This window comes from Osmerus mordax, chromosome 3, assembly GCF_038355195.1.
Source record: "Osmerus mordax isolate fOsmMor3 chromosome 3, fOsmMor3.pri, whole genome shotgun sequence".
In the NCBI taxonomy this organism is placed as follows: Eukaryota; Metazoa; Chordata; class Actinopteri; order Osmeriformes; family Osmeridae; genus Osmerus; species Osmerus mordax.
Window position 1 is genome coordinate 2,335,227 of NC_090052.1, and position 20,972 is coordinate 2,356,198.

General features: G+C 46.6%; 2 protein-coding genes across 2 annotated transcripts in view; one reads left to right on the forward strand and one right to left on the reverse strand.

Annotated features, from left to right (window-relative positions):
- LOC136938133 (multidrug resistance-associated protein 1-like) overlaps window positions 1-3,699 on the reverse strand; it is a 17,856-nt gene extending 14,157 nt beyond the window's left edge. The window contains exons 1-2 of the mRNA XM_067231397.1: window positions 3,658-3,699; window positions 5-156 (exon numbers count right to left, since the gene is read on the reverse strand). Of these exons, the coding sequence (XP_067087498.1) occupies window positions 5-156; window positions 3,658-3,699 (194 nt within the window). The remainder of the gene's footprint in view (window positions 1-4; window positions 157-3,657) is intronic.
- Window positions 3,700-13,048: 9,349 nt separating this feature from the next.
- Window positions 13,049-18,530, forward strand: LOC136940801 (5-demethoxyubiquinone hydroxylase, mitochondrial-like). Its single transcript, XM_067233114.1, has 6 exons — window positions 13,049-13,214; window positions 14,593-14,774; window positions 15,604-15,718; window positions 15,930-16,069; window positions 17,810-17,878; window positions 18,066-18,530. The coding sequence occupies exons 1-6, from the start codon at window positions 13,124-13,126 to the stop codon at window positions 18,141-18,143; spliced, it is 675 nt and encodes a 224-aa protein (XP_067089215.1). The 5' UTR covers window positions 13,049-13,123; the 3' UTR covers window positions 18,144-18,530.
- Window positions 18,531-20,972: the final 2,442 nt, after the last annotated feature.

The window sequence follows — 20,972 nt, forward strand, 5'->3', positions numbered from 1 at the left end:
GGACATGGAGATACGTCCATGATCTCTGAACCAGAGGAACAGGAGGTACAGGGGGGCACACAGCCAGAGGTACAGACAGGGGAACCACACCAGAACAGTGTGCTGGAAACACTGGGTCAGGTCTGGGTGGGGTGTGTACCACGTCAGGTTCCAGTCCTGGAACACACAACACCACAGGTGAGCACATGGGGGTTAGATTTATTTCAAAGTACCGTTCAGATGTCATGTTCAGCAAGGATCTTTCCCATTTTTCACTTCTCACGAACCCTAAACATTCCCCTCAGCATATAAGTGTTACCAGTGGTCACTATCTTGTTCTTTTGTTGTCATTAAGAGATTGTGCAGACGGTGGAGAGAAGAACATTTATTTGTGGAGGAATCAGGGTGCTATTTCTGGTGAAGTTGTGGCTTGAGACTGGGTCCTTTCTGTTTCATTATGAGTCACATGATCAGCTGGACACGGGAATTGAAGTCACTCCGGATGGGAATCTCTTTTTGTATCGGCGGAAACTGTCACTGGTGTGTTGAATCAATGGGAGGTTGTAAATGTTGATTTGCACAAAGAACTTTACAGTAAACCTCTATTGAGTCATGCCCAGATGGTACGGATTGATGCCGTCTGGATGTGAGTGTCTATGTTTGTGTGTGTGTGTGTGTGTGTGTGCGTGCGTGCGTGTGTGTGTGGGTGTGTGTGTGCGTGTGTGCGTGGGTGTGTGGGTGTGTGTGTGTGGGTGTGTGTGTGCGTGTGTGTGTGTGCGTGTGTGTGTGTGCGTGTGTGTGTGGGTGTGTGTGTGTGTGCGTGCGTGTGTGTGCGTGTGTGTGTGGGTGTGTGGGTGTGTGTGTGCGTGTGTGCGTGGGTGCGTGCGTGGGTGTGTGCGTGAGTGTGTGTGTGTGTGTGTAAATGTGTGTGTGAACATTTGCTGGTTTGAGATGAATGAGTGCAAACTCATCAGTGAGTAAAAAATGGCTGACCAGTAAATGTTATCTCTCTCCTTCCTCATTTAAATCACCTTTCTCGTATATCTTTCCTGAAACGTGTCCTTAGAACCATGTCCTGTTCTCTGCGGCATGGAGGGGGAATTCTTTTAGCTACCCATCTATTTTTCAATGCGGTTAAGTAGGGGACAATTTTCTAAGTGACATCTCCTGGTTTGGACATATTTTGGGGTGGCCACAGGAAGTGAACATGACAAACTGGAGGAGTGATTTTCCCACTCACTTCCTTATTTCGGTGATGAGGGGTGTGGAGGGGCGGTTAGAACGGGGACTCCTGGGACACAGTCATTGTGGTTTACTGTAGATGGGTGTGTGTGTGTGTTGATTTTGTGTTGCTCTCAGTTAGTGTACTGTCTGTATGTGTTAATGTTGTTATTTTTTACGTAGACATACTAGTGTGTGTGTGTTGGGTGTGTGTGTTGTGTGTGTGTTGTGTGTGTGTGTGTTGTGTGTGTTGTGTGTGTGTGTGACACTAGACTATGATGTCCCATCATCTCCTGCTAACTCTGTGGTCTGTACAGCACATTATGTGTTTGAATGTGTCATATTAACAGACAGGTTATGGTTTGAATGTGTAGTTAGTCATAGTAACAGACAGGTTATGGTTTGGGCATAAATATTTGACTTAATGACATTGAAATATGTCTCTGTTCACTGCCGGTGTGGGATTGGTAAAGACACACTTGTTCCACTGGGAACATCAATACCCCGCTATAGATGAGGACTATAGTCTCAACTCTGTAGGCATAGGCAACAACTGGCACTTGTACAGCCGCGTCTACATTTTAGCGTGCGGGTGTGAAATCGCCCTCGCTAACGACTGCACTCTTAGTAATGAAAGGAAAACGGTATCACCAACTTGCCACTTACAGTCACAATAGGATGAGTACACTGCAGAGATGGTCAAGGGCTGCGCGCGGAGAATGAACCTGAATACGATGGTTACAGTTTAAGAGCCAAAGTCGGTTTAGATCAGGATCATGCAGAAGTTAATCACTCATAAAGAGGTAATGTTAAATTCGAAAAAAATCGAAAGTCAGTAAAAACAGTTGCAATACAATAATCAAGCCTAACTGATGTTTGGTGTAGATAACGTATTAAGGTTACGTAACAGCAATACCAACAGTAACCACATCAAGGTACACTGCTACATATTCGTTACGGTTAGCGGTAGGCTACAAGATATCACACAAGTGAATCTGGGTATGGTGGAGGTTGGTCTTTCCAGGAGTAATTGGACATTAAAACTGATCTTATCAACCTTTCACTGCCCCTTTACAACATCAACTTATCCCTTACAGCTCTCTCCAATCTGTGCTATGTTATATTTTTTTAAATATAATTAACTATTCATAGATTCCTATTTACTTACAATGTTTTACTATTGCTATTGCTAGGCCTACGTTACATGGTAGTTCATGTAACCTTAATGTGGAGTATAAGGATCACTTATTGGAGCTGAATTGATCCTATAATCATTATTTTTTTAAATTACACAACTTTAAGACATTCACATCAGCTCTTTATATACTTCACATGAACACATGGGTATTGTAAATGGTCTATTAATAGCGCTCTGCTTTTGTTTAAGGAAAGTCACTGAGAAATGTTACCTTCTGCAAAGCCTTGCTAATGAGCAAGAGTTCAATATGAACGGAAAGATAACATGTTGCAGGAGTTTGATACAGCCCTGCTTGTTTTAAAACAATATTCAAACAGCTTTACGGATGGTAGGTTTTGGTTATTGAATGATGTTTTCTCAAGTGGAGTTTACCCCAGTGAAGTCTTCAGTTAAGTGTTCAGTTAATCATTCTCATACTGCATTTGAGTACACGACATCACCAATATGGTTGAGTTCATTTGTTAACAAATCAATATAGATATACTGTCCACATTCAATTGATAACCTTACCTAACCCTAACCTTGTGTTGCACAAGCAATGTTGGTTTTTGCTCTGAACTACAGTGCAGTCTAGACAGCAGGTTACAATGCATCAATATTCAGATGAACATTTCCACAAGGATCTTCCAGTCAATTTATACCGGGTTGGTGCAGCAAAATGAGACTAGGGGAAGTCTTCAGGACTTACAAACCGGTCAGTAACTGTAGAAATGTATCAATGTTGTGTGACACATAGATGTCTACTGTACGTGCTGTATCTGCAGGGAGACCCCTAATCTTAGAAGAAAACTGAACTGTCTGGTGAACACATTTCCTACATACTACTCTTCGTTGCGCCCTTCAATCAAAGTTTGAGTTGTATTGATTGTGTGCGTGTGGTATTGATGGGGGTGGGGGTGGGGGGGAGGGGGGGGGGGGGGGGGTGAAGAGAGTGGAGAAAAACGTTGACCTCAGGGAGACAGAGGGAATAGGACAGTAAACACACTTTCACCCTGAACAGAGCAAAGTCTCACTTAGTATATTTTCTCTTGTCTACCTGCCCATGCATGACAAGACTTTGTTCATCACTGGTAAAGAATTCATGCTGTCATAGAACTGTTCATTTGTCCTTCCATCGCTGCACTCAAACACTTTTTAACTTGATATGGAAAGATGAAATGACAAAGAAGTAATCTTTGTAATAATTTCGGATTCGTTGAAAAAATGTATTCAAAAGAATGACTTGTCCCTTTCTCCCCCCCCTCGTTTCTCTCACTCACCCAGAGCGCATCCAGACCGCTGAGGCTGCAGAGATCATCCATTCCTCCTCCCGTCCTCCTCCTCCTCCTCCTCCTCCGCTTGTCCCTTCTTTGCTTTCTTCTTTAGGGAGACTCCTGTCTTCCTTCGACAAAATGAGGGTTTTCCAGGTGAAGAGGCAAAGTCCTCTTCTTCGCCTCGCTCCCTTTTCTCTCTCTCTCTCTCTCCTTCTCTGTCAGTGTGTGTGTGTGCCTCTCTCTCTTTCTCTCTCTATCTCTCGCTCTCTCTCTCTCTCTCTCTCTCTGAGGTAATGTGTGTGCACTACTTCAGTGCTCCGATACAAGTGTGTTTTTCCGTTATACTTTCAAGGTGTAATTGTAGTTGTGTGTGTGTGTGGTATTATATCGTGTTTCTCTGCAGCTCTCCTCTCTCTCTCTCTCTCTCTCTCTCTCTCTCTCTCTCGATGTGTGTGTTATTTTTTCAGTATTTCTCAAGGTTCCCGTCGCTGACTCAGGGTTTCTGGTGAGCACACGCGCACACAGGCACTATCTGTTCTGTCTCAGTCACACTCCGGTCGAGTAATGAGTACCGCTCTCAGTTTGTGTCCTGTTTTTGTGGGCAGGCCGACCCACGACGCTTATAGGTGGGGGGGGGGAAGGATATTCTTTCCTTTTCCTACCCTTTCCTTCTCTCGATTTTTCTCTGCCCTCCTCTCTGTCTCTCCTCCCCGCCTCAATCTCTCTCCACTGCTCCCCTCGTGTACTGTGGTCACCACACGACAACAGCTCCCTTACAGAAGTGAACACCCCACCCTAACACCCACCTTTTTCTTTCTTTCTTTCTCTCTTGCTCTCTGCTTCGGTCTGTATTTTCCTGAATTTGACTTTACCAGTCTCCTCCTCTTCCTCCTCTTCCTCCTCTTCCTCCTCTTCCTCCTCTTCCTCCCCCGTGTGTAGTTATCCAGTTCCCCATTCCCTTCCTTCCAAATCCCCAATCCCCAAAGAGGAACCTACTTTGCCATCACTCCATGGGAAGGAAATGGCTTGTTTGTGCACATCAGAATCAGAATTCAGAATTCAGAATCTGGTTTATTGCTAAGTAGGTTTACACATATGAGGAATTAGCTTTGGTAGGTGGTGTAACAATAAACATAGTTAATAGAAATATAACGAAAGACAAAACAAGTACTGTAGTAAAAGGCATAAATAGAAAGTGGAACAATTGACAGTAAGGTAACGAAAAGTATGATGAGAATATAAAACCTGCAAAATGATTGTTGCTTAAATAAACGAAGAGCTGTACAGTACAACCGTACTATGCAAGAATAATATATGAATTATGTATGAGGTTTAAGATGATTGTGCAATGTGCAAGACAGTAATCCTGAAGGGGTTTGTTAATGTAAACCTTGGGTTGCACAAGCAATGTTGTTTTTTGCTCAGAAATACAGTAACATATCAGTCAGCAGTGTAGAATTCACGTTCACACCAAAACGTTTTGAAGATCTTCATCGGACAAATGTTCACTCTCAAGATGTCGATTGCGGTGACCCTCTTTAGTGGTGAGCGTAAACACATTTAGAGGGATGTGTACTAAGTACTGAGTCTAGATTTGCCTCTGTTCTACGTCTTTGATTTAATGCATCACCTCAGATGTGCACTGTTGAGAAACAACTACCACAAATTTACCACAAACTTCCCACATTGCACATTCTCCGGGATATAATACACCAAGCTGGAAAGTTTGGTAAATTAACCCTTGTGCTACCTTCAGGTCATTGTGACCCACCGTTATGGTGCAAAAGGTGAGTCACAATGACCTGAAGGCAGCACAAGGGTTAAACAAAATGTAACTTCAAAGTTGATAATCGTGCCATGATGCCGATCTGTCCTGCAGCTACTGTTGGACCAGGGGTGGGCAATCCTGGTCCTCAGGGGCAGCTGTCCTGCATGTTTCAGCTGTTTCCCTGCTCCAGCACACCTGTTTCAAATGAATGGGTTGTTATCAAGCTCTGTGGAAGCCTGGTAATGACCATTCATTTGAATCAGGTGTGTTGGAGCAGGGAAACAGCTGAAACATGCAGGACAGTGGCTCATGAGGACCAGGGTTGCCCACCCCTGTGTTGGACTGAGTCTACAGCAGTATTGTGTACTGCATGTGGATACAGGGGAACTGAACTGTCTCATTAGGGCAGTGGCCTTCAACCCTGGTCCTCAGGGCCCCCTGCCCTGCAGGTTCTAGATGATTCCCTGCTCCAACACACCTGATTCAAATGAATGGGTCGTTACCAGGCTTCTGCTGAGCTAGATAACGACCCATTCATTTGAATCAGGTGTGTTGAGCTAGGTAACGATCCATTCATTTGAATGTTCTATGTGATGCCAATGTTAATTATACACCTTACAAACACATACACACAATGTACACAAAACACACTCTAACATGAAGTATGGCATAGCGGGATATAGAGTAAATATACTGTACATGGTATTTACACAATTACGTGTGTAAATATCCCTGTGAAAAGATAAAATGGATCTGTGTCCATTATGCAGTGAGCGAGCCAATGGTTTAAATGCATTTGCACTAATGCAGGATAACTGCTCTGGCATTGTCATGGGGAATGCAACAAGTCAAGTCAGTCGTCTGTTTTTGTAAACCTGTGTGTGTGTGCGCGTGTGTGTGTGTGAGAGAGAGACTTAGAGTGACTCTAGGCATCGGCATTCCAAGAACTGCTGGGCACCGTTAGTTGTCTCTCTCACTCTCTCTCTCTTTCTCAGTCTCTCAGTCTCTTTGTTCTGTCTCTCTGTCTCTCTCTCGATGTCCCTTCCCCTCTGTCTGTTTGTCTGTCTGTCTGTCTGTCTGTCTTTCTCTTTGCAAGACAGGTCAAACGTTTGGGTCTCAACCTCAAGTCAAGGCCCTGTACAGTACCCTTCAGCCGCAAGATACAGGAACAAACACGCCGTAAATCAGGCAACTGCTTCCATACGCTCCTGTTTATTCCAGGAGAGTTAGGCCGTGACGCTTTGGCTTTCCAGTAACAACACGGTGCTAGTCTCGAGGGCTCCTCGTAGTCTGATCCAGGGAGTAGAACTGTCTGGGGGTGAAGCCATGAGAGGGACCAGGACACCCGTCTAAACAGATAGGGGGATTTTCAACATCAGCATCATAGAAAACATTTATGGACAGTCTTCAGTTCCTGACCCTGATCCTGACCCTGAAATAAAAAGATGCGTGATAGAGTGAGAGAGAGATGGGCGGAGGGGGAGGTGGGGAAGGAGAGGGCGAGGAAGAGCAAAGTAGATCCAGAGAGGGAAGGAGACGGAGGTGAGAGAGAGAGAGATGGAGAGAGAGAAAGAGAGATGGAGATTGCAGAGAGAGAGAGAGAGAGAGAGAGAGAGAGAAAGAAAGAGAGAAAGAGAGAAAGAGAGAGAGACAGATGGAGATTGCAGAGAGAGAGAGAGAGAGAGAGAGAGAGAGAGAGAGAGAGAGAGAGAGAGAGAGAGAGAGAGAGATTGCAGAGAGATATGAGTGCACAATGACTAAGATGCAAATACCTGTGAATGACCACACAATATCCGTTCACAGAAACAGACATGCACTCCCACAGTTTGGGAGAGGGTCTTTTCTCCTCCCTACTAGGCAGACGGGCATGTTAAGACTTGCCAAATGATGATGGCTCCCCACATCTGGATGTTAAAAATGATTTCCCCCTGCTACATGTCCACTCTCCTGCTATGCCCTCATGTTATATCCGGAACAACAGGACAAGACATCTCCATCCGTTTTGGATCTGACACAAGAAATTTGACATTGATTTAAACCACATCCTGGGGAGATACTTAAAAACATTCCAAAATGACAATTTACAACAAATTATTGTTGTCAATAATTTGACATGTATTCTCACCAAATATGACATCCAGTGTGACTAAAACACAATTTTAATGCCCTGTAGTATGTTTAAGATTTTTGTAAATGCAGAGTTTGCTTGAATTTCTGCTAGTGTTTCATCTTGTTTTGGTGTCACAACCTTTGACAGCCCCTTTACAAACTCTAATATTTTACACATCTACCACATACTGGACCTTCTTACACAACTACTGCACCACATAAAACAATTTAATTATATAACCGTTTCTTTTTACCCACAATGTTTTTACTAGAAGTAACACTATGTACTTACAATGCAATTAATTTCACCTTAATGTGAAGTGTTTCCCCTCAACTATCAGTTGAAAGTCTTCTCTACTGGTAATGGGTTTTTCTATATTTACCTGGTTCACGTGCCATCAACCGTTGACTTGTTCAGGACTGAGTGGGGTAGGGTTGGGTCCAAATGTTGGAGCCACTTGAGTTGACTTGGTGGTAATCTTGAGCCAAATACAAACACTTTAAATATTTGTGTTTCAGGTGTGTTCATCTTACCCAAGTTTGCACTGTTCTAAACCATGTTTATTGTATTCCTTGAATTAAATAAATGACAATGAAAGGATTTGGCAGTGTTGGAACATGCTTAGCATTTGACCATGGTGTTTTTGAGGTAAGCTGACATCACTACTTGGTCTTGGTGATTTAATTTAGTGTAACCCTCCAGTCTTATCTCATTCACCTGATAACCAGAGATGGTTTCAATGGTCTATACGGCAAAGTAACATCTATAGGACACGTCCTCCATCTTACATTCCTATCCACACCTACTTGGAGGCTTGTGGTTGGATAAACAATGCCCTTGTTTCTCCAAAAATAAAACGTTTGTGCTCTGAGTGCTTCCAGGCCCTCAAGGCCAGTCTTCATGTCTCCACTGAGGATCCCTCTCTTCCCATAGTCCTGGTTTCTTTCTTTCTTTCTTTCTTTCTTTCTTTCTTTCTTTCTTTCTTTCTTTCTTTCTTTCTTGTGTCTCTGGTCACTGTTGCTGTCTCTTAGGCTGCCTTCTCCACTCTTTTGTCATCATCCCTTTTTCCCCCATTTCCATGTATCTCTGACGCTCTCTCTCTCTCTCCCCAGTTTTTCTGTTCAACTCCATTCTTCCTTATGGTCTTCTCTCTCTCCCTGTATCTTTCCCCTGACGCTGGACTGGGTCCACCCTTCCGAGCTCGTTCAGACCGGCTCGCTAACCTCCCCACATCGACCCTACCCCATTCTTTAACAAACTAAACGCACGCTCCCGTGCGCATGCACAGTCACACGCCCGGACCTAGACTGGGTAAGAGAATCGTTCTGGCTCCAAACATCTGAACAACCCAGGCACCACCACCACCACTCCTCCATCAGTGGGCCAGGCTGTCCCAAGCCACCGTGGCTGAGTTGTTGTGCACCAAAGCTGGGTGAAGTCCTCTTTCATCCTGGTCTCTCTGGCAGATACCCACTAACAGTCTGGTCACAATAATGCAGTCATTTTTTGTTGTTGCCCCTCGCATTCTCAGACAGGGAGACAAATAAACATAGCACCGTACCCCAGAAGGGAAAGAATCAACGAGTTGGAGAGAGGTTAGAGGGGTGGGGGAGAGGGGATTTCAGTCGTTTTTGGAATGAGACGTGTAAACAAGAGGTTAAGGCTCATGGCCAGAAGATTGAGACTGGGATGTGTGGAAGCCATCCATGCGTGGTGGGACGCCCTGCTGCGTTCGTGGAAACAGCTTCGCCTAAACGGGTGGTTTAGCTTGCTAGCAGTGAACGTTAAAAGAGCTCATGTCCACAACCCTATGTTTTGCATGTGTGTCGGATGGTTTGACACAGTTTACCCTCTGTCTAACACGATTCAAATTCCAACATCATGCCTTAAGGTAGATAGGCTGGCACCGGGTCAAATGATGATGATGTAGTCGTCTTCAGACGTGTGGATGAAGAGGCCGATCAGTTGTAGACTCACAACAACATCCGCGGAAACAATAGCGATCTTGTTCCATTCAGCTGGACTGAGTCAGCTAGCACACTTTTACAGTGACCAATAAAATAGGGAACATATTGTTGGATCCAACTTTATTGCATGTATCGAAAGAGATTTATCAAAGGTCTTATGTCTTCATTTATTTTTTGCTCAACATTTTCTGAAATGAAAACAATGTTATAATGACAGCTTTTTGTTGACTATGATCATTGACCTATGCACTTTTGTAAAGCTCTTTCTTGTAAGTCACTTTGGATAAATGGATAAATGGAAATTTAGGGGTTATTTACTTCAGGAAGGACTTGCAAAGAATGAAAGCGTCGATGAGTGACTGCAGGAGGTCAGGAGTGTGGGCTGTTACCAAGGTAACGCCAAGTATGAGACTGTGGTGAGCCCAACCTGCACAAGATTTATCCTCTGTTGTCATCTTAAACAGCGAGTGGGAAAAAGCAGAGGTTCATGTACAAAAAAAAGTCTTGAGGGAGACAGTTTTTAGTGTTTAGAACAACAACATCAGTTCTATAAATGTCACCAAAAAGGTCACCAAAGGGTGGGATCTTTCGGTGGGAATCTTCTTTCTTTCTAACGTGTTAACAATTTCTCTTTTTGTATATCCCAACCAACATTTGTACCTTAACAATGATTAATTACAACATAAAGCATCTGTTATTTTGAAAGAAATAGGAAAATTGACATGGATGGCTATAGATGTAAAATACATATTTTTTTTTAATGAATTTGTCAAAACGCGGTGTTAGGCATTCAGAATTCCAGTATTTATCTTCAAAAGCTTAGACTGCATATGGGAATGTTAGTTGACTAAGGGCAACATTCGTAGACTGAGGTGATTAACATCTGAGAGACAAATACCCTACCTAGTTGTGCTCTGAAGTGCCTCCGTATCGACTGTAAGTAGTGACCTCCAATAAACCCTGCACCTGCTTTCATAGAACTGTTCTCAAAGGTATGGTTGAAGCCGCCTTAGACAAACCCTGGCGGAATTTGCTTGGTGAGAAGTTACCGTGGCATGTACAGATGGACAGATCCTTCCTTTGTTATGTTGCCAGGCTGTTTTGAAAGGCGCCATTTTGAACCCCCCCCCCGAGGAAGCGTGTTCGCCACCGCTTGAGTCAGACCAAAGCTTAACTACGGCATGAGCTGTCTGTTGATACAACTGTCCACCAAGAGTTGTTCAGTCTTTCATCTCAGTCAGATAATGTAGGTACTTGTATCTTGAAATAGACTTGGTAAATGAGAAAAAATCTCCTTGATAAGCAACCAGAGAGGCATCATGATACCATTTGAAACATTTCCTCTCCGTAACTACAATATTTGAGCTGAACACAAAGCGATTGTATAACTGGATAATTCTCTCAAATTCGTGGCAGCGGTAACTCTGGTTGTCGCGTACCAAAAGTGGAGAAACGGCTTCTCTTCAGACAGGGACCACAAACAGATAAAGTGGTACCCTTCAGCAGTTACTATCAACACAAATGCTCTGTTGACCATCAAGCAATTCTACGACTTTCCAGACTTTCACATGCAAGTTTTTACCTAGAGTAGGACTGGCTACTACATTATGGGCAGCCTGTAGAAAGGCCTGTATCATTTGTCCGTGTCAATATCAACATCTACGTTTCAGCTTGTTCCTCCTTGTCTAACAGTCTCTCTTCAGTGTCGCTTCCCCCCTATCCTACCCCTCGATAGTACTCAAACTCGGGTCCTCTGACTTACGAGTGCGATCCAGCTGGCTCTCTCCGCTGGCCCGGTTGGATGGCATTCACACCCGAGGAGTGAGGTCATCAATTCACATCGGCTACACTTGCATAACGTTGCTTGTTTAAGGATAAAAGAAGGAAACCCACTCCAACCCAGTCGAGTAGTCTAAACAGTCTTCCTTAGCTTGTTACCCAGCATGCTCTCTGCCCAGTCTGCCCCAGGAGAACACAACTTCTGGCAGGGAGACCGAATGTTGTGTAACACCAAGACAATCAACATTGAGCAGACCGCCATACCGATGGTGGGGAGGCCGTGTTTCAAATTGCGGCGCCCCCCCCCTTCCCCCCCTCGCCTCCGGCCCCCACAACCTCCACCCCCTCACCTAAAACCCTGGAGTGGCGGGCCGCATTCCAAACCGATTTGGTGTTCTCTCTCTCTGTCCTGGTCCCAATCCCCTCTGCGAGCCCACGCCGCCATGATGCTCCTCTTCGTCACATGATCCTCACCTGTTTTCTGTCTCTACTATTGTGTCACTGACGTTCCCTACTGTCCCTCTCTTTACCTAAACACAAAACAGCGTTGTCTTTCTCCTTATCGCTTCACCCCCCAAACGATCTTGTTTGACCTATATTTTTACTGTTCAGATGCCCCCTCTCTATCTTCCTATCTCTTTTGATCTCTTTGCTCATTCTTCTCGCTCGCTCTCTCTTTCTCTCTCTTCCCCTCCCTCTCTCTCTCTCACCACAAATAAGAACCACCCTTTCCCTCAAGAGCACAGTGAGGGTTGTGGCACCTGTGAACTTATGTAATAAATAATTAACTGTAGCCTCAGTCATAACAATAACAATGTTTGAGGTGCCTCAAAAAAGGGGCAAGCCGACCATATCAGCGGTGGTTAACCATGTGGTTAACCCATAAATGGTTTGGGCTCACATGCCTCCGGTCAATATGAAGCAACAGGAATGTTTCCAGACAGTAAGCTATACACGTGTGTACAGACAATGTTGGTTCACTTTACCTGAACACAATTAAAAGCTAGACAGTACTTGAGTGACATACAAGACCAGAAATCATAGAAATGAGTCAGGACCTATTTGGGGAACCACAGTGTTGGATTGAGCCCTGAACCAACATGATTCCATTGATAAATAGTTGGTTACCAGATGTTTGATTCAACTGGACAAGGTAGGGTTGGTGCTTCACCAAAATGAGGAAATATTAATACGGGAGATGATAAATGATAAGCTCTAGAGATGATAAAATGATAGGGGTGCCATGCTTATGCTCGTGTGTGTGTGTGAGTGTGTGTGTGTGTGTGTGTGTGTGAGAGAGAGAGAATCATAACTGAGTGAGAGTGTCAGAGACATCCTTTCCACAGTCACATCAACAGAATACTTTTGAGCCCAAGACTGCCCCCTGTTTTTCAAAACTGATTTAGACAAAACTTTGATTAGAAATGATCAGTGCAATCTGATGATGTAGAAGGTTAAGCTTATTATTAATATTAAACTTTCCTAGGTTTGTTTCTGCACACAAAGACGCGTGGATTATCCGGACTTTTTCATGGCACCACATGACTCAGTTGACATGGCAACAAAGTGGAGGCATAAAATGTGAAATGCGTATTCCTACCAAGCACACCTATCCACCATTTCTTACCATAAAGTCAATTATTTTCAAATGCCAACATTTGGTTTCCATTCAGAAGTCAAGACTTCTGGCTCAGGCCAAGAGTTCTTTGCTCAGTCTCACTCATCGTTCTATCGCGACGTCACTAACAAGCGCCTCACTTTCTGTTGCGCTACAGCAGATGTCTCAGGCGCTGCTGTGTCACTTCAATGACATACTAAGAAGTATTGTACCCCCTAAGTTACCCTAAAATGCACAAGGTTCTGAAACCGCGCGTATTAATAAGCAAATCAGCAGTTTGGGCGTTTTGTCCAACACGGCAACTTTGCTCCAATGACCAAGGTAAGCAATTCCGTTTCATAACAGATGTCATAACACTGCACGGCATTGCACGACTGCTTTAGCAGCTGCATGACCTGTCAGCATACGTTTGTACAGTTTGTAAAGAGCATGCTTGATATCACAATAATAGTTTGACCCTTAGTTTTTGTGTTTATTTTGAGCAGCTATCAAATGATTAAAAGTCGGGATCACCTGAATGAATGGTTGTGGTGATGCCATAGAAAATATGTCATGTCAATTAAGGGTCAATTCAGTGGGCAGCCTTGGTTCGATTGACGATTAGAAGGCAATCTGAAAACCTATTGACAATGGTTTACTGTAGTTTCATATAACTCGTTAAATCAGTTTTTAATGATTCCATCTAAGCATCCTGGGCCAGATGCAATATAACAGCTGCAAGCTCTTCTTAGAACTACAAAAATTGCATGTCCTGTAATCCCCATTGTATTCTGCTGAATCCACAAGTGTCCGCTCAAGAACATACGATTACATTATTATGATTACTTACTGTACTGTGCCATACACGACGAAGGCCAGAAGCTAGTCCCCGTGTCATGGTGTCCCTGTGTCATGGTATCATGTCCCTGTGTCATGGTGTCCCTGTGTCATGGTTTCCCTGTGTCATGGTGTCCCCGTGTCATGGTGTCCCTGTGTCATGGTGTCCCCGTGTCATGGTGTCATGTCCCCGTGTCATGGTGTCCCTGTGTCATGGTGTCCCCGTGTAATGGTGTCCCTGTGTCATGGTGTCCCCGTGTCATGGTGTCATGTCCCCGTGTCATGGTGTCCCTGTGTCATGGTGTCCCCGTGTCATGGTGTCATGTCCCCGTGTCATGGTGTCCCTGTGTCATGGTGTCCCCGTGTCATGGTGTCATGTCCCCGTGTCATGGTGTCCCCGTGTCATGGTGTCCCCGTGTCATGGTGTCCCTGTGTCATGGTGTCCCCGTGTCATGGTGTCATGTCCCCGTGTCATGGTGTCCCTGTGTCATGGTGTCCCCGTGTCATGGTGTCCCTGTGTCATGGTGTCCCTGTGTCATGGTGTCCCCGTGTCATGGTGTCCCTGTGTCATGGTGTCATGTCCCCGTGTCATGGTGTCCCCGTGTCATGGTATCATGTCCCCGTGTCATGGTGTCCCCGTGTCATGGTATCATGTCCCCGTGTCATGGTGTCCCCGTGTCATGGTGTCATGTCCCCGTGTCATGGTGTCCCCGTGTCATGGTATCATGTCCCCGTGTCATGGTGTCCCCGTGTCATGGTATCATGTCCCCGTGTCATGGTGTCCCCGTGTCATGGTATCATGTCCCCGTGTCATGGTGTCCCCGTGTCATGGTATCATGTCCCCGTGTCATGGTGTCCCCGTGTCATGGTGTGTCTACCCCAGCTGTAGTGTCTCTCGGGGCGTCGTGTCACCATGGCGTTCTACCCGCGGAGCTGGACGGCGAGGAGCGGGCCATGCTGCACCGCATGCTGCGCGTGGACCATGCCGGGGAGTTCGGCGCTAGCCGCATCTATGCCGGACAGATGGCCGTGCTGGGGAAGACATCAGCACGAACCATCATACAGGTAGACGGTCCTGGCCCAGGTGATGTCCCAGGTGATGTCCCAGGTGATGTCCCAGGTGATGTCCCAGGTGATAGCCCAGGTGATGTCCCAGGTGATAGCCCAGGTGATAGCCCAGGTGATAGCCCAGGTGATAGCCCAGCTGGCCTCTAGCCCAGGTGATAGCCCAGGTGATAGCCCAGGTGATAGCCCAGGTGATAGCCCAGCTGGCCTCTAGCCCAGGTGATAGCCCAGGTGATAGCCCAGGTGATAGCCCAGGTGATAGCCCAGCTGGCCTCGAGGCTCTGGAAACGGCCCGCTCGCTATTCTGGGTTTGATTACCCCCCAAACACAAAAAAGGAATCACGTTTTCTAAACCAAGTCATAGTATATATAAATAAATATCTCCAAGTTCTAGTGTGGTGAGAGTAAAACACACATGCAGTGCAAACCTTTCAGCCCCTTGGACTTTATACCCTTGTACCCCTCCTGAGAGGGTCTGGTGCTGTGGTCTGGTGCTGTGGTCTATAACCCCCCTCCACACACTCTTAAGTCAGTCCAAAGACAGTAAGCTGAACAGAAAATACTGATCTAGTGTTGTAATGATCGCACATCCCTCTCCCTGCAGGAGAGGATCTAGTGTTGTAATGGTCGCACGCCCCTCTCCCTGCAGGAGGTGATCTAGTGTTGTAATGGTCGCACGTCCCTCTCCCTGCAGGAGAGGATCTAGTGTTGTAATGGTCGCACGTCCCTCTCCCTGCAGGAGAGGATCTAGTGTTGTAATGGTCGCACGTCCCTCTCCCTGCAGGAGATGATCTAGTGTTGTAATGGTCGCACGTCCCTATCCCTGCAGGAGATGTGGGAACAGGAGAAAGGCCACCTGCAGACGTTCCATGAGATCCTGGGGGAGAACCGCGTCCGGCCCACTGCCCTGTTGCCTCTGTGGGACATCGCTGGCTTCGCCCTGGGTAAGAGGCCCACCCCTGCCGGGGATCTCAGCCGGTCTAACCACCTCGGTGGGGATCAAGGGCTCTTTCAGAGGGTTTTAGGGTTAGATTTGGTGTTGGGTTTAGAATGACATTAAGGGTTAGGGGTTAGTGGTTAGAGAGAACACAGTTTCAAATGAAAGTGAATGGTCGGGACCCACTGGGATAAAAACAAACGTGTGTGTGTGTGTAGGAGCATCCTCTGCCCTGCTAGGGAAGGAGGGGGCGATGGCGTGCACCGCAGCAGTGGAGGAGAGCGTGTCAGAGCACTACAACAGTCAGATCAGAGAACTCATGGAGGCAGACCCAGAGAAGTACACTAAGCTGCTGCTGGTGAGGCCCACACACACACACTCTCACACACACACACACACACTCACTCACACACTCACTCACTCTCTCACACACACACACACACACACACACTCACTCACTCACTCACTCACTCACTCACTCACTCACTCACTCACTCACTCACTCACACACTCTCACACACTCACAAACATGCACACACACACACACACACACTCACACACACACACACACTCATTCACTCACTCACACACACACACACACACACACACACACACACACACACACTCACTCACTCACTTATTCATTCACACACACACACACACACACACACACACACACACACACACACACACACACACACACACACACACACACACACACACACACACACACACACACACACACACACACACTCACTCACACTATCTGTCATACAAACTCTAGGTCTGTGTGTCTGTCACACACACACACAGACACACAGACACCCTATCATCACCCCCCTGCTAGTCACACTCATCACACACAGATAGAATCTAACACCAAAGTGACAGTCCCATAGACCGAAGTCACATGACACTTACATAATTGAATCTGACACATGCTTGGGAATTGTAAGTGACGTACAGAGTGTATTTGTGACCAATGTGGAAGCTTCACTTAAAAAAACACACCAAAACGTTAAACACAGCTCGTGTGTAATAAGTAGGTTAATAACACTCTTATAATGTCAATACATAACTACCATATTACATGAATATATATTGTATCAAAGCATATCATAGTCGTAAAATAATTTTGTTATAATTAAAATCATCCTAAATATTTTGTGAGTGTATGTACACGGACGACGCAAGCGTTGTAGTGCTGATGCACAGGGGCACACAGTGTAACCTTCTGATCCATTTGGCAAGAGATTCACCTTGTGTTCCTCCCTGTACTCACACAAGTAAACTCACACGCACATTGCCTGTTGCTGTGTCTAGAAATACTACCGGGGGCATTAGCAGGAGAGTGTCAACTTAGACAGTGCCCTTGTAGAGTACGCTAAAGCTACAACAAGCACTTTTCAGACCCCACCAGCTTTCCACTTTCTACCATCTCTAAAAAACGAAGAAATACAAATGTACAATAAAACGTTCCAGATTATAATTGGCGGCCACAGACGAAAGTATGAAGGTCTCACCCTAGTTTCCGCTTGTTTCTATGTACCCCCAATGAAGTCCCAGAGAGTCCAGTCCAGGGCTACACATGTTTACATTTAGTCATTTAGCAGACGCTCTTATCCAGAGCGACTTACAGTAAGTACAGGGACATTCCCCCCGAGGCAAGTAGGGTGAAGTGCCTTGCCCAAGGACACAACGTCATTTGGCACGGCCGGGAAGTGAACCAACAACCTTCTGATTAATAGACCGACTCCCTAACCGCTCAGCCATCTGACTCCCACCTCATTCAGTTGACAATAATGTTATAGATATACATGTATGTACATGTATGTAGATAATACTGTATATATACGTGCCTTCATACATACCACCCTCCCCCCCCCCACACACACACACACACAAACACTCTCTCACACACACACACACACACACACACACACACACACACACACACACACACACACACACACACACACACACACACACACACACACACACACACACACACACACACACACACACACACAGTATGTATAGATTCAGTTTTGGCATGATCCTGTGGTGACTGGAGCCCCTGGCTGTGCCTCTGCTCTAGCTGATTAAAGATCTCCGTGACGACGAGATGGCCCACCATGACACTGCGCTGGAACACAACGCTGAATCAGTGAGTTTGCACCGTGCACACGCCACAAACAGAGTTATGTAACTCTTACAAACTCTAAAACGCTTTGGAATTAACTACGCTTTCAGCCCAGTGTTGAGGTTGGTTGACGTGTCGTTGAGCATGTTGAGTTGATGTTAAGTCTTGAGGTTATTTTTCACCGGCGACTCTTTCGCTGTCCCTGCTCTAGGTACCGGGCTATTGGCTTCTAAAGAACGTCATACAGGCCGGATGCAAAGCAGCAATCTATGCTTCGGAGCGAATCTAGCTCCTCCATTTCTACAAACCAACAGAACTTTATAACAGAACTTTTCCTCGATGCCCAAAGCGAACAGAGCTTTGCACAGTAGAGGAGCACATGTTCATACCTCACCAGTCATGTTCAAGAGAAGGAAAAAGGAAGGCAGAAGGGCCCATTCAGGGTCTCAAAATCCTCTGTCTTCCTCCTTGCTGTCAGCGAACCCGATAGGACACACATCCCAATGGGTTTGAATCCAAAGAACGTTTCGAAAGCAGAACGATTTCTGGGAGTTTTCCATGGTTGTCATGTCCGTGACATCGTTATGTTTGTGTCATTGATTGAAGGATCGTGGTTCTTTTTAGACAAATATGTAAAGTAACGACGCAAGACAGTAATAAACTGATATTTGTTTTAGCTTTGAATCGTGGTGTTTCTGTGTAGCTTCACTTCTGTATACTATACATTTACATTTACATTTAGTCATTTAGCAGACGCTCTTATCCAGAGCGACTTACAGTAAGTACAGGGACATTCCCTGTAGGGAGTCAGGTGGCTGAGCGGTGAGGGAATCGGGCTGGTAATGTGGGGGAATGTCCCTGTACTTACTGTAAGTCGCTCTGGATAAGAGCGTCTGCTAAATGACTAAATGTATGTAAAATGTAAATTCCCCCGAGGCAAGTAGGGTGAAGTGCCTTGCCCAAGGACACAGCGTCAGTTGGCATGACCGGGAATCGAACGAGCAACCTTCGGATTACTAGCCCGATTCTCTCACCGCTCAGCCACCTGACTCCTACTATACCCTCACTGCGCTTGGTATAGTAGGAGATATTGTGGGTTTCTGTTGAGCAAATTCGGGGAGGGTAGCGATGCTGTTGGAGGACCACAAGAGGGCAGTATAACAGCATCATCTGGTGTGACAACAGGAGCACTGGCCTCCAATATACCATCATCAACAACTATCGTCTGTCACAAATAATACTCATTGTTCAGACTGCGTTCATGACATTTATTCGGAAACCCCTCTAATTATGGCAGTTTTAACAGCCGTGTATTCAGGCACTAGTCTGTCACAAGCACTCTTCCAGGTTGACTCTTCCAGAACCACTGCTTTGATTTGATCTGGTTTTATTAGTTCATTCTTTTGACTTGTTAAATTTCCTTTCATTACTTACAGAACTACAGTCTCACACTCAACATGTGAATTAAAGCAAGCTGTGCGTATACATGTATGATCTATGTACTTGTGTGAGTGTGGTGCAGTAGCTTGGAGGCCCAGGATAAGTTCACCTGCAGGACATTAAAGTAGATTTAGTAGTAAATTAAATTGATGCTAAGAACAGAAAAACGGTCTCAGAGGAGCCCATTCCATACAGCTGCTACCTCGGGCCTTCTGTTGTGACAAACTGCCTCAGTAGCTCAGTATGCCAAAGGGTTTATCTAGAAATGAAAAAAGCTTGTCATAGCAGAAACGCCTGGCTGTGATGTTTGGAGACTCAATCTCATGGTGGTGGTGATGGTGGTGGTGGTGGTGATGGTGGTGGTGGTGGGGGGGGGTGAGAGAGAGGGGGGGGCGTTCCTTGATGACCACACTGCACAACACGTACCAAACAGTGACATGCAGGGACATACCTCTGCAGTAGGTGGCATTGGTAGCATGTAGGAGCATGGTGTGACTGGTATGAACAGAGTGAGTTAGAGGGTGACAGGCATAGACAGAGAGGGGGTGAGACTGGCAGACAGTAGGTGAGACAGGCAGGGTGTGGGGGGGGGTGAGACTGGCAGACAGTAGGTGAGACAGGCAGGGTGTGGGGGGGGGGGTGAGACTGGCAGACAGTAGGTGAGACAGGCAGGGTGTGGGGGGGGTGAGACTGACAGACAGTAGGTGAGACAGGCAGGGTGTGGGGGGGGTGAGACTGGCAGACAGTAGGTGAGACAGGCAGGGTGTGGGGGGGGGGGTGAGACTGGCAGACAGTAGGTGAGACAGGCAGGGTGTGGGGGGGGGGGGGGACTGACAGACAGTAGGTGAGACAGGCAGGGTGTGGGGGGGGGGGTGAGACTGGCAGACAGTAGGTGAGACAGGCAGGGTGTGGGGGGGGGGTGAGACTGGCAGACAGTAGGTGAGACAGGCAGGGTGTGGGGGGGGTGAGACTGACAGACAGTAGGTGAGACAGGCAGGGTGTGGGGGGGGTGAGACTGGCAGACAGTAGGTGAGACAGGCAGGGTGTGGGGGGGGGGTGAGACTGGCAGACAGTAGGTGAGACAGGCAGGGTGTGGGGGGGGGGGGGGGACTGACAGACAGTAGGTGAGACAGGCAGGGTGTGGGGGGGGGGGTGAGACTGGCAGACAGTAGGTGAGACAGGCAGGGTGTGGGGGGGGGTGAGACTGACAGACAGTAGGTGAGACAGGCAGGGTGTGGGGGGGGTGAGACTGACAGACAGTAGGTGAGACAGGCAGGGTGGGGGGGGGGTGAGACTGTCAGACGGTAGGTGAGACAGGCAGGGTGTGGGGGGGGGGTGAGACTGACAGACAGTAGGTGAGACAGGCAGGGTGTGGGGGGGGTGAGACTGACAGACAGTAGGCGAGACAGGCAGGGTGGGGGGGGGGTGAGACTGTCAGACGGTAGGTGAGACAGGCAGGGTGTGGGGGGGGGTGAGACAGGGAACCAGCAGCTGGGCCGGGCTGCTCTAGATGGGCTACAGGGAGTCTGTCCTCGCCAGTGTTTCTCATGACCTCATCCCTGTGCCATCCGTTCCCAAGGTGCCCCGTCCCAGCGCGAAACAGCAGGGCTGAACTCCCAGAGAGCCAACAGACACACACACACACACACACACACACACACACACACACACACACACA